This window comes from Limulus polyphemus, unplaced genomic scaffold (genome assembly GCF_000517525.1).
Source record: "Limulus polyphemus unplaced genomic scaffold, Limulus_polyphemus-2.1.2 Scaffold451, whole genome shotgun sequence".
Lineage (NCBI taxonomy): Eukaryota > Metazoa > Arthropoda > Merostomata > Xiphosura > Limulidae > Limulus > Limulus polyphemus.
Genome location: NW_013666061.1, coordinates 410,345 through 424,835, shown reverse-complemented (window position 1 = coordinate 424,835; position 14,491 = coordinate 410,345). Strand labels below are relative to the sequence as shown.

General features: G+C 30.6%; 1 protein-coding gene across 2 annotated transcripts in view; it reads left to right on the top strand.

Moving 5' to 3' along the window:
• LOC106458363 (histone-lysine N-methyltransferase SETD2-like) overlaps positions 1-14,491 on the top strand; it is a 124,804-nt gene that overhangs the window by 29,822 nt on the left and 80,491 nt on the right. For both annotated transcript variants that reach the window (XM_013917870.2, XM_022384554.1), the window contains exons 5-6: positions 7,381-7,457; positions 13,219-13,420. In XM_013917870.2, coding sequence (XP_013773324.2) covers positions 7,381-7,457; positions 13,219-13,420 — 279 coding nt within the window. The remainder of the gene's footprint in view (positions 1-7,380; positions 7,458-13,218; positions 13,421-14,491) is intronic.

Genomic DNA, 14,491 nt, shown 5'->3' with positions numbered 1-14,491 from the left:
AATGTAATTTGACAATTCAATAACGTTTTTGAGCTTTCACTGTAAATACTTATTAAAGATAATTTTAAGCGTGAAAACTGTCCATATTTTGATGTCATGGTATGTAAATTAAAAATTGTTATTTTACGGTGATAATCTTGTTTTCTTGTGCCCAATAATGCATAATTTCATTTGATAACCACGTTTAGATTAAATGGTAATTTATAATCAGTCACAAGAACGTCGAATCTGAATCACTTGAAAAAAACACTGGGGTGCTTAACTTTTTTTCAGGTGTATATATAAGCTCAAATGTGTTTTCTCTATCTGTGGGTCTATTCCTTATGTTTGGCCACATCTTTAAAGCTATAAACTCCAAACTTAGGGTACAGATACAACTTTGAGTGAGAGTAACATGGGCTGTGTATCTATGGCCTCAGAGGCAGTTTTGAGGCTGCAAATTGAGGCCGAAGTGACCAGTATAGCAATTTGTGGCAAACACCACAAGTTGAGGTACAGGTAGAACTTTGTGTGGGAGTAACATGAGCTATGTGGCTGCGGCCTCAGTGGCTGTTTTGAAGCTGCAAATTGAGGCCAAAGTGACCATTATAGCAATTTTTGGCAAACACGATGACCAATTGGTCTCAAATTGAAAAGGCTGGATTTGTTTCGTAATGTGTGATCAAGAGGGCTATTATTTATGTTTCTTATCTGTATGAAGACTTTCCCCTAATCATTTTATCCATGATCAATCATGTGTTAAAACAATTTAAAAACTTCATAGAGCTTTCATTTGCTTCTCTACTCATACTTTTTTCTTCTTTGCTCCTGACAACAAGACAAAAAATATTTGTACAAAGAAGCTTTACATTAGATCAGTAAATTAATATGTAAATCAAAAATTAAATTAGTCAAAGCCATTTTCGTCTGAGCAATGCCAGGTATTCTGCTGATTTAAAGATAGCTGTTGTATAATGAATGCTGCTGTCTTCACTGTTTATATAGATCTTGTATGATGAACATGTACTAATGATTAAGACAGTTAATAGCTACAAGCCACAGATTCTTCCCTAAGACAAACATCAAGAATTTTCTTCACATCTTAATTCACTGCAGCACTGTCCATTTTTTTTTGTAACTTTAGTCCTGTACAAGTTTCAAGCACAGCCATGTGTAACCCTTCTGTGGTAGCAGATTTCATGTCCTTTAACCCTATCGCCACGGGTATCCTTTAGTGTCTTACATTTATAATTTTATTAAACTACTTAGAATAGCATAAAATCTTAGCTAATAATCCATATTTTGATATTATACAAGTTTTAAGTTCTTAATTTTACAAGGCAATGTTAAAATAAAATCCTGAATTTCCACTAGTTTGACCCACGTGACACATTTTCTCTTACCACATCATCATCCATATTTTATCTACCACCCCTCACAAAAGTATGAAATTAAACATAAATTACTCTTTATAAAATTGCTATTGCTCAGACAAGCCATAATTTTTATAGTCTTCAATTTTGTTTGGTTACAGAGCTATCGAAATAGAAAATCAAACCCCTCTTGCCACACCCACCTGTCACATCCTCTCTTTCAGAATTCATTGATAGTTCTCTCTTACATTTCATTATATATTACCTATAACCAATAGAAAGTCAAAGTTTTCATCTATCAAATGATATTTTGTATATCATTATGTTCTGAACAGTTAGATGTCAGTTTCACTCAGAGTACCAACATCATTCCTGTGGGGAAGTTAACGACTAGCTTGGATGAATTTGTAATGGCTCTTGTCGCATAGTTAGAAAGCCAGAAAAAGTTTGAGAGGTGAGGGAATTTGTCTACTTTTTGCATGTTATTAGTCTATATTCTTTGGAGCATTATTTAATTAAATAAAAATTATGAAGTGCATTACTATCATTAGTATAAAAAATTAGGGTTAACTCTCTTCAAAAACTGACAAGAAAAAAAAAGAATTGGTTAAGTATTTTATTTCTTGTTTTTCATGTTTATTCTTTATGTATAATTATAATAGTAACTAAAATGTTTCTTAAGATTAGCTGAGGTAAAATAAATAATAATAGTATTATAATATAAATGTTTCATGAGGCACACAAGCAAGCAGCTCGTGGGTAATGTGATTCGTTAGCGTAACATGAGCTGCATGTTGCCCAAGTGATTTTCAACTTATAATAACACAGATAGTAGTTAGACATGGTTCATAGGGCAATAAAACAATAAGATTTAATTGTAAATAGATGTATAATGTTACGAGCTTAGAGCTACTTAGGATAAACGAATGTAGGTTCATGTTACAATTTGAAGTCATTCTTGAAAGAAAAATAAAAGGGTAATTAGGTTTATTTATTTAATTATTTTTTTTTTTGGTGGTTACAAGGTCAGTCAATTTGACCAATACTGTTTTGAGATAGGTTAAAGAACATAACAGAAACTATAAAGTTTTACTGAAAAAAAACATTTGAAATGTATTTAGGGGGTTTTAGGGATCACACAAAGGAAATTTGAGATGAGGAAAGTATTTTTAATTTTAACATGAAAATTACTTTGCACATGGACTATTCAAAACAAATACTCAATATATTCATGGCAAATCTTTATTTTATTTTATTAAAAATACTTCACTAAAAAATAGGATTTTTTGTATTTGAAATACTTATAATATTAATTGAAAGACTGCCAAATTTTGTGAAGATATACACACTATATTAAAAATTAGAAGTATTAAATCTGTAAAGACTTTAAACGAGTACAAAGAGGTCAGGTGGTCGGTCAAGTTGACCGAGCCATGTTGAGAGAGTTAATCTGTAAAACAATGTATGAAAGGTATACATACAGTATTTAACTACAAGGATATATAATTTTAAAAATATACTACATAATCTAATTTTTCATATAATAGAAAAACTGTATATAATACATCAGTAAATAATGTAGATTAAAAAAACATACCCCAGTAAGCTATTTTTTACAAACCAATCCATCAGTGCATACTTCACAAACAGAAGTAGCTTCTATGTAATTGCAGAATCTGTTGCTCCATCAAGGAGGAGAGAAAAAAATTGATTTCTTTTACAAGATTCTCCTCCAGAACTTCACCAGTTATCTGCATAAACTTGCACCTTTGTCTGTTATTGTAAGCAGTACCCTTATCCACTCCATGTCTCTTTTCCAAACCTATAAATTGTTCAAATGACGGTTCTTTTGTGAGTATGTAGGCTGAATCTCTCAAATGAGGGCTGGTCTAACATTAAACTTTAACACTTGGTATTCCAAGGTGCATATAAAACCAACAATTGTGTTATAAGACTGCAATAACAACAAGTTTGTAGAATTGGTTTACTTGGAGAGTAGTAAGACACAATTCATCACAATTGAAAGAGATTGACCACAAAAGTTTTTCTTAGAAACAAAAGCACCTATTTGAACACATTTGTTATGGTGTATGAACATATCTTGGACAAACAATTCTTAAGTAAATAATTGGCTCTCTTTGTTAACAGATACTAGTAGACAGTACAAGATGATGACCAAAAACAGTTTATGAATGTTATGCTAAATCTGACCAAGAACTAACTTTTTAGGATATTGCATTCTAATTCAATTTCAAACTCTATCAACACTTCTCATAATGCTCCATTTAGGCCTGGCATGGCTTGATAGTTAGGGCACTCAACTCACAATCTGCGAGTCACAGGTTCAACTCCCCATCAATGAACATGCTTGCCCTTTCAGCCATGTGGGACATTATAACTTGACAGCCAATCCCATTATTCATTGGTAAAAGAGTAGTTGTAGAGTTGTTGGTAGGTGTTGTTGACTAGCTGCCTTCCCTCTGGCCTGTCACTGCTAAATTAGGGATGGCTAGCACAGATATCCCTCAAGTAGTTTTACATGAAATCCAAAACAAACCATGCTCCATTAGTTGTCAGGAAAAGTAAGATTTCTAGCATCTTTATCTCTGCATTTGACCAAATGCTTGTCTGTGCTAAAAACTAATTAATTCACTCGCTACAGTTTCGGTCAAATCAGCCGAGTTTGTGACCCCAAATTGATCTTTATAGTTTTAATACAATAACTTCTAATGTGTTTTATGTGTTTTCATAATTTTGAAAGCATTCGGTAAGCATTAAGGGTCTTTCATATGCCGAAAATCAGGATTTGTTAAAAAAAGTATTTCACTAAAAATTTCTCCGTGAATATATGGAATCAAAGTATTGATTGCTGAGAGTGCAAAGTGATTATCATGTTAAGATTAAAAATACTTTTCTTCATCTGAAAATTCTCAAATTTCATTTGCTTAATCTCTGAAACCTCATAACTAAATTTCCAATGTTTTGTTTCAGTAAAACTATATTTTATGTTTTCTCTACCCTAACTCTATATGAGGTTGGTCAATTTGACTGACCTAGTAACCACCATAAACAAATATGAAATAAATCTAAATTATTCTTTTTTTTTTTCTTTCTTGAATGTCTTCATATTCTAACATAAAACTACATTTGTTTAATCTAAATAGCTTAAATCTCATAACAGTATACATCTGTTTCTACTTAAATGTTATTGTTTTATTGCCCATTGAACTGTGTCTTACTAATATTCCTGCTACACAAGTTGCAAATCACTTGGCAAATGTGTAGCTCAAATTACCATATCGAATGACATAACATACAGGCTTTTCCTGAGCATACCTCATGAAAATTTTTTATTATAATTATTCTTTATTTTACCCAATCCAACATTATCTAACCTAAATAGTTTCTGATTTTTACCTTTTTGTTACTTTTATAATAGTAAGTAAAGAATACACATGAAAAACTAGAAATATAGTAGTCACCTCAGTCTTCTTTATCTTTCTGCACTAAATAATTTTTTATTTAATCAAATAATATACCAAAGAACACAGAATAATAACACGCTAAAAGCAGGATGATGTCATATTACTACCACAATTTTTTTGGCTTTCTAACTATGTGATAAGAGCTGTTAAAAATTCAGCTAAGCTCAAGGATGTGTTTACAGTGGGAATAAAGTTTAAACTGGAAGTGAACTAGACATTTGATAGATTAAAACCTTGGCTTTCTGTTCATTATAAATAATATAGTGTTAAACATCAGAGATGAGTATTGGCAGTTTGTGAAAGAGGATGTGACAAATGGGCATGTCAAGACCTGATTTTCTATTTTAAGATTGAAAGCTATAAAAGTTATGCTTTGCTGAGTGAAAAAAATTATTATAATGAGTAATTTACTTTAAATTCCATACTTCTCAGAGGGGTGGTTCATAAATTAGATAAGAGGGGATGGGACCAATGTTCCCTCTAATTTCAGTACAGTTCCAGTGAGTTTGCCTGTAAACAAACAACTTTAGAACTTTTTTGTTCATTCCAAAGTATAGGTTTGTATTTACACAGACCTTGTCATTCCTTACAAATAAATTTATCCAAGGTTTTGTTTCTCACTTGACTTTATTGAATATTTTTTGATAGCTGCATTAAGGGACATTTATCAATGCACAGCAAGTAGGTTGAACAGTAACTAGTAAATTTTAGGCACCAAACAAGATAAAACAAATGATTAAACATGGTTAGATAAAAAACATTCTTGTCTATCTGTGTTATTTGTGAAGTATATAAGTCTTGGGTAAGTTGTAATGCATAATTTCTGAAAAAGTGAATAGTGGAAGTCATACTGGAGAACAAAGGATTCTAAGTTGAAATTTACAAACATTATGAACAAGCAAAAAACCAAGGATATTTTTATAGTGTCTTTTGACTGTGTTTTCATACATGATAATGGTTTTGTGTTATGTATGTTTTAAAACTTCAAGAATATTCTTATATGAGTAGACAAAGTAAGAGCTAAATGGATATATAAAGTGGAACTTTGTTCAATAACTTTTAAAAAATGCAGTTTTATATCTTTGTGTTACATTTTTAATAGCTTCTTGTTTTGTAAGTATGAACTTTTATCAACAGGCATGAAAGTGAATATGCCATTATTAGAAACACACAGGCACAACAGTTCTACTTTTATTGAAAAAATAACTGTTAGATACATTTACATGGTTTTGCACATTAAAATAAAAGGAAACACTAAGATGAAAGGAATTATTTTTTAATGTCTTTTTAAAAACTGCATTTTACAACAATATTTTCCAAAGTTCACAACCTAAAATATGACACAAATACTAAACCTAGTTGTATAATTATTTTCAAGCACAAACTACATGTCATGTGAAAAGTGTTCCAAATTTTGTCCAGTCATGTTAAGCATTGTAAGTAGGAGAAAAACAAACAAGGGTGACACAGCTTTACCCAACTTCTTTGGATAAAGCCAAGAGTAAATTGATGCAGTTTAAGTGTATCTTGTTTATCTGTTTAGAAATTAAAACTAAGTACAAAATCCTGCACTGAAATTTAGAAACAAAATTTTAGTAAAGATACATGCATATTCTAAGTTTTGAAATGTTTTATTTGTGATATCTGCATAATGTGAACATTTGAAAAAATTAAAAGCTGCTTTACAATGTGTTAATGTAACATTTTGTTTAAGAAAAAGGATAAGGAAAACCAGCATATTTGTCATAATAAGTATTGGAAGTTTAATTTTATTAGACAAATTTATTAATTTTTTTATTTTGGGTAAGCTAATTGTTTACTTTAAATCTTAATTTTATTAAAATTATTTTTTTTAGTTTATTAGTAATAACTCATTTGCTAAACTGTATCAGTTTTATTACAATGTATTTTCTTTATTTCAGTTTGTTTTGTTTTGTTTTAATTATAATATTCTAAAACTAGTGATAATTTTTCATTTTTGTTCAGAAGGATTAGTTCCACCAATGCCTGTTTCCTACTGTTTTTTGTTGTGGAAGAAACAAACATTTTTATGGTTTATTAGTATAAAAAGGCTATGCTGGTAAAAGCACAGAAACATTTCTAGGACTAACAGAAGCCTTTAAGATGATTATTGGTAGCAAATGTTTTTTTCAAATTCCTCTAAATTAGTCCTTTTTAGAATTTGAAATAAAAGTGTGTGAAAAAACATTTCAGATTCATCTTTTTACCAGCTACAAATCTGTTCAAGAGGTCTTTCATCAGTAAGAGCTCATTAGCCAGGATAGATTATTTGACATTGAAAAGTATATCTCAAATGCTAGTTTTGCTTATTGCACATGCTTTCTTAGAGCCTGTGCTAATATCTATATTTTTATGGACATACATTTTTTCTAAATCAAAGTTCAATTATGGACTTATAAAATTCATGAACATTCAAGTTTTAGTATATAAAGTTAATATCATAGGTAACTGACAAAGTTTGCTTATTTTCCCAAGTTTCATTATAACCAGCTTTGCCATTTATGAAAAATTATTTTTAATAGAAAAGATATATCAAGACTGAACCTTTGAAAACAGAGATGAAAGGCTGGGGATTAAGGAGTGTCGAAGATGTCCCTTCGTAAGTTGATTACAAAAGTATAGTTTTTTGTGTGCAGTGTCTTGTGTTTGTTCTCCCATAAAAATCGTTTTTTAGAGGACATACAGATTATTATTGTATAGAAACATTAATATATTCATTATTAGAAATCATGAACTGTACAGTTGAATTCCACCTGTAAGGAGATTACTAACCATTGACTTGTACTTTTAACTGAAATAACTTGTTAATTTGCTATTAATGGCTAGGAGTCAAGTGCTATGTAATGTTGTCAGGCAAAGTTGTGAATTTTTGGCACTGTACATTATTAATAGAATTTTACAGTAAAAAAATACACACATATACATATATGCCTGAGAGAAAAGATGATTTGTATTCCACTTCTCCCTTTTAGGTTGGCAGTAGATCCTTTGTCCAGCTTATAGCTTGATATTGGCCAGTTCTTGAACAACTCTATTCAGGCATGGCAGTTAATTTTATCTTTTGCTGCTCATGTTAAATATACCACTGCTCTAACCTGAATGTTTCATGTCTCAGTTTGGACCTTTTTAGCAGACTAATCTTTCAAAAATAGGCATTCTGTATGTTATGCATTTCTATACAATTTGATGTTTATGCTGTTCAGTGGTTACTTTCAATCTTTTCTCATTAACTCTATGATAACTGGCTCATGTTGTTTTCAATAGTTAACATTGCTCTCAGCATTTTTCTTTCTAAAAATAAAACTAGTGGATGAAATTGTTTCAAATTTGACAAGAATATTCCTAAAAGTAGTTTCAGAGAATTTTAATTATTTGTAGTATTTCTAATAAAAAAAAATTTATTTAATGTACTTATTTGCACTTGCAGGTGATTTTTATATGAAGTATAAAAATAATATTTTTGATCTTACAGTTTTCACATTTCATTTGTTTAATTTCTAGAACCTCGTAAATGAATATCAAAAGGTAATTATTTATACTTTATTTTCCATTTTCTCTACTATATCACTAACTCTATCTATTATCATCAGCATACAGTGCAATAAATGTTTAAAATTAACAAATGGAAATATGTACATACCTTTCAACTCTTCGTAGAAATCCACTAGAATAGTCGTATTTTTCGTATATGCATAATTTCACATCTTTATATTTTCACGTATAGTTTATTTTTAATTTTCCTTTCAAATTTTTCATCTGTTATCATTTATGCCCATACGTCTACTGACAGCTGTAGGGCTTTATGAAGATATTTCAGTAGACTCCCCACAGAAATGCATTGTAATAACAAGATGGAACTTATATATGGCATCTTTTTTTTTATAACCTTTCACAATTCAGGCAACAAGTTAAACTTATAAAAAAATCATCATACCATTCAAATATGATTTTTGAAATACACATAATACATAATTAACTAAAATGTAAAAGTAAGACCTAAATACAATTTAACTGTCTCTCTAACTATAGCATTTGTGGGTAAGAAACCTCCATAAGTGCTATAGGCAATCAAGCAGACAACAATACGAATGGCAGTTACATGTATACTGTGAGGAAAACTGTGGGCCAACGTCAGATTAACTGTTAATATAGTGTAAACTGAGCTATTTCTCATGACTGTATACACTTGTGTCAATTAACTACGTGTATATTGTAGATCTCAAGGCAAAGTAGAGAAGGTGGGTGTGGCAACCATTAAGGGCTGGAAAATTTATTTCTCTTTCCCAGTGAATACAATTGTGAGACTTTGGATATAACATAACTAGTGTCTACATACTCATGTACATTACCTGCTTATGTTGCTTAGAGTGAACTGCTGCTAAAGTTGAGACACAAAAACTACAGTTTTAAGTATTTTTTGAAAGGTTTTCCTTTGAAACAAAGTAATTAAAACTTAGATATCCTAGAAATTCAAATTATAATGTTAATTTTGTTGACTTGTATTGATAGTGAAGTGATTTAATTAAATTTTGAATGTAATGCAGTAGCATATGCAGAAAGGAATTTAAAAATGGTGCTGGGGTTAATGTAGCTTATTGTCCATCTAGAGAGACAGTTTTATATTTGTATTGGCAGTAATGCTTTCTTGTTTTTCATGATATCTTTCTGATTCAGTGGTGGATCAGATTTAGAATTTCTTTAAATGCTGGTTTAGACCATTGTCACACTAGAGATGCTTTTGATGATGCTTACATATTATGTGTATATTTGAATTCTACAGTAAAAATGCATCTCTGTCAAATTTTATAAATCTAAGTCACTTTTTTTAAGCCAAACAGGTTATAGATGTTTGCCATATTTATTTGTAGTTCCAAAGAAATTGGAGACTAGAAACCTGTGACAAACTTTTTGAGGCTACACGAGTTTTTAGTTCTTCTTCATTTCAAAAATTGTAGATATTAAAAAGTGTTTCTGGTAATTCATTCTCTATTTCAAATAGTTTCTGTGGGTTGTTTTTACAACTATTCTGTTTGTCACTTTAGATGAATACTCTGGTTTGTCCATAGTGTATTCCATTTTCTGGAAGCTAGCTGTGTGGATTTTGCTGAATGGTTATTTATCCAAGTTATAAATTTCTGCAGTTGTAAATGAAATCTTAATAAACACTCAAATGTATTATTTCCAGTAAGTCTAGTGAGGTGGACTAGAAAGATTCTTAACCCTTTCACAATGGGTACCCTATTAAATACCATTTAATGCAAGTCAATAAGTTACATTCAAAATTTAATTAAAGAACTTTACTATCAATGTATGTGAATGAAATTAGCATTATAATGTATGTTATAATTCGAAGTTTTTGTTTCAAAGGAAACCTTGAAAAAAATACTTAAACTTCAGTTTTGTTGTCACGTGACCCATTAGTTATCAAAAATATCATTTTCACACTTTCTATCTTAAACCAGATAACCCCAGTCTGGTTGATGTATGTATAGACAATAAGTATGTTTAATTGCCCTATTGAAATGTATGTTCCAAAGTTCTTTGGCCAAGTTCTGTTGAAACTAGAAATAAATTTTTTCCAACCTCTGAGAGGTGCTATGACCACCATGAGCTTTACAAGTTACATGTAGTTGCTTGACACGTGTATATAGTAATTAGAAAGATCTCATTTTACATCATAATCCAATAATAGTTATTTTGAAATTGGCACTCAGTTGCCATCATTGGGTAGATGTAACTGCCAGTAGTATTGTTGGCTGATTTGTCCATGATAGCACTTACAGTTGTTTCATACCTAAATATGTTATAGTTAGAGACAGTTAGATTGTATCTAGGTTTTACTTTTATATCTTAGTTAATTATGTATTATCTATGTTTTAAAATTTATCTCAAACATTGTCCCATTTCTCAAGGTTTGCGATCTTGCTCGAGTGTAAGATAATTTTGCCAAAGGCTTGCACATCTCTTACAAAAGTACTGTAATATCCTCGAGAGTGTCATTGACTTGTGTTGAAATGAATAATAAATGGTAAAGGACAGGAAAGAAAAATAAAACATTAAAAATTAAATATATGTGAAAAGGAAAAGACCCGAAATTTCAAATATCACCAAAATATGATATTTTAAGATATTCTATGACAAATTAAAAAGTATGTACGTTTTTCTATTTCTTAATTTTAAACATTTCATTGCTCTGTATGTTGATGATATATTTACAGTTAGTAATATGGTAGAGAAAATGGAAAATAAAGTATGAACACATACCGTAAAACAACTTAGATATTAATTTAAGAGGTTCTAGAGGCTATGCAAATAAAACTCAGATTGTAAGATGAAGAAAAGTATTTTTATACCTAAATGAAAATCACCTTGCACTCGAACTATTCGGAGTCTGAGTACAAATAACTGCAATAAATAGATAACAGTTTTAGTAGAAAGATGTAATTAAAATAATATCACTTTAATTGCTAAAATTAGTCAGGCATATCTGAGGAACCTGTGTTTGTCTGGACAGACCAGTGAAAGGTGTCTTAGTTAATATTTCATATTCTTTTCAGGAATCGCTTTTTGTTCACTAGTCAGATCCAATACAAGTGTGGGAATGTTAAATACATCTGTTCATCGATCCATCTGAGTCAGGATGGTATATACTATTGTGGATTTCCTTTTAATGTGATAACCTAGAATTTAGACTTGTATCAATTTACAGAATTTTTGGACCATCTGCCGAGTCTTATTACCTCTTACTTTGGTTCTCTTTTTTCAACTTAATTGTGGTGATGTGAAAGTGATAGTATTTCTGATATTTAATTTCCAGACCCAATATGTATTCTTTTTTGGGGGGATTACATGTAGATCACTGCATTGTCCCTCAAATTTGTTAATTTCTATGAGTTATGATTATAATTAAAACTCAGATTGTATTGTTTGTTTAGAATGGTTTTACATTCTCTGATATTCCATTGGCTATGTGTTAGTCATCTCATGTTTACAATTTTTTCACATCTCCAAATTAAAAGTTTCTGCTACTTCAGGCACAGTGTAGACCCTCAGTTGTTAGAAGTAAATGTTTTGAATCAAAACTGTCAACAATTTCCCTCTCTCTCTAAATCTTAAGCTGTATATCCCTTTCATGATAATCGGCCAGATGTTCAGTGTAAAACAGTTTATGCAGAAAGGCTACCTACATCTGAATACTTAGTTTTCTTTAGTTCTTTCACTCCTTTTGCCTAAAATCTTTTTGATTTTAGGAAACAAAATCTTGGCAGTGTTCTGATTTCAAAGGCTCTAACCTTAACTTTTTTTTGTGTGCTGGAACTGTCTATAAGATATTTTCTCCTCATGCTAACTTTACAATGTAGTGTTTGAAATACTTTTACCTTTCTTGTGTCCCACATTCTATTTTTCACGGAAAATTTGGGCAGCATGAGAAAATGATTGGATATTTTCTTCCATAATTCAGCATTTCTTTTCAATCAATCTAATTCCTCAAACCTCTTATATTGAGTTTATATAGGTGATTGTTTCTTACTTTGTGCATTGTATTGTCATGTTGTATGTCAAAGATTATTTATATCTTGTAACATTAGTGGGGCTAATGACTTGTTCCCTACTATAAACTTGAGTTTACTGAATATTCTTGACAAGCGGAGTTATGTCTCTTGCTACTGACACTTGCTATGCTTTGAATAACATGATCAGTGCAGCTTTGTGGACCTTTCCATCTGGCTTCATATATTTGTTTGTTTGCCATACATCAAAGTGTCTTCTATTTATGGGTTTTGGCTTCCTTGTGATAGTTTCCATAATAGTTGTTCATGAAATTTACACCTAGACAACAGCAATGTCTGTCATATTCCAGCCAGCCTGATGGCAGCTGAATCATGCAGATGTAGTGTGGATGACATATTATAACATTCTTCTTTGCTTTCATTCAAGTGGGCACTTAACATTTCTCAAGCCATTCAGCATAACTATGTGAAAAAGTCTTGGTTGTATTAAAGGCTTAAGTTAAGAAAATTTATCCAGTTACTAAAGTTAAATTTCCAAAGATTTTTTCAGAGCCAGTGTTTAGATCATTTACTGAATTAGGATCAGTTTTCACTAAGATATTTTTAAGGTAAAACCAAAGTATTTGAATTTAAGCTTTATTTGTCAGAAAACATATTTGTACCACTCATCATGAAAGTTTTCTTGTCATTAAAAAGCAAAATGAATGTTTAATTTTTTCTAGTCTTAGTGATGGAGTAATGCAGTGCTTTCAGAGAGTTGTACATAAATGAAGTGCATTTGTGAAATATCTTCTATAGTAAGTATTCTCATTGAAAAAAAAGCTGATAATTTACATTTCTATACTGTAGAGGAAGTTTTGTCATGGAGTACGTTGGAGAAGTTCTTAATCCTCAACAGTTCAAACAACGAGTTAAGCAATATGCAAGTGACAAAAATACCCACTATTATTTTATGGCTTTAAAGAATGATGAAATTATTGATGCTACAACCCGAGGAAACATTTCTCGATTTATCAATCATAGCTGTGATCCGAATTGTGAGACACAAAAGGTATGTTTTTATTCATGATAAAAAAGTTTGAATGTGTAAAATGTAACTTTCAGAAACTGTCAAGTAAAGCTGAGCAGTTAGCAGTAGATTTTTATTTTCAGTGAAATCAATCATAGAATGGATGTTTTGCCCTAAAACTAATTTTTTCCACAATTGTTAAACAGTGAAAGTTACTATTACTTAACGTGTTTAGTCTTTTAATTAACAAATAACTAGGTGTTCTTGTATAAATTTTTTTTTGCAAGAAGTTTTATTATGCAAATTACAAACTATATTTATGCATTATTAAATTTAAGACTCATATAGGCAGTATAAAAATTTTACTGAATTTCAGCTATACTTTTTTTCTGTTATTTCATTGGTTTAAACAGAAGACAACTCTCTGGGGTGGTACTACCTATACTTAGGGTAATTACACTTTCATACATAAGGATGTTCTGTGCTGTCCTTTGAACTGCAGTCTTTATCATCGATCAGGATCAATCTGATAGCCATTTTAACAAACTTTTGTGACAAATTACAAAACCAATCATAGGCCACAGATCTTGACAATTTTCCTAATTCCCGTTACTGTACATAGACATTATTTTCTAAGACAGTAGTAACAGAAGACTGTTGACCCTGGTTTGGAGGACTTGAAAATTATGTAATTGAATGTACTTACTGTAATTTCAGTTTCTTCTCACAAGAAAGAATTGCACGAACTTCAAATCCTTGTTTGTTAACTTGGTAACAGTGCCAGGAAGCTTGTCCAGCTTATACCAGTGGCTTTTAGTGTTAGGAGGTTTTATTTCATAACCATAGCTTTCAGTTTTTGGATGGGTACACTGCTGCATATTGGCTTGGAATGTGGTTTTAGAGACTTTTACTAGTTCTATGAAGAATACTGAAAGACTCCTTCTTTGAAGTGTGTCTTTCGAGTATATACCATTTAACATTCATGTAATTTAATATTTTTTTACAGAAAAGCTGTGGTACCATTGTACTGTCAAATTGTCAGGAATTTGCTATGAACTGTGTGTGTGTGTGTGTATATATATATATAGATATATATATATATATATATATCTA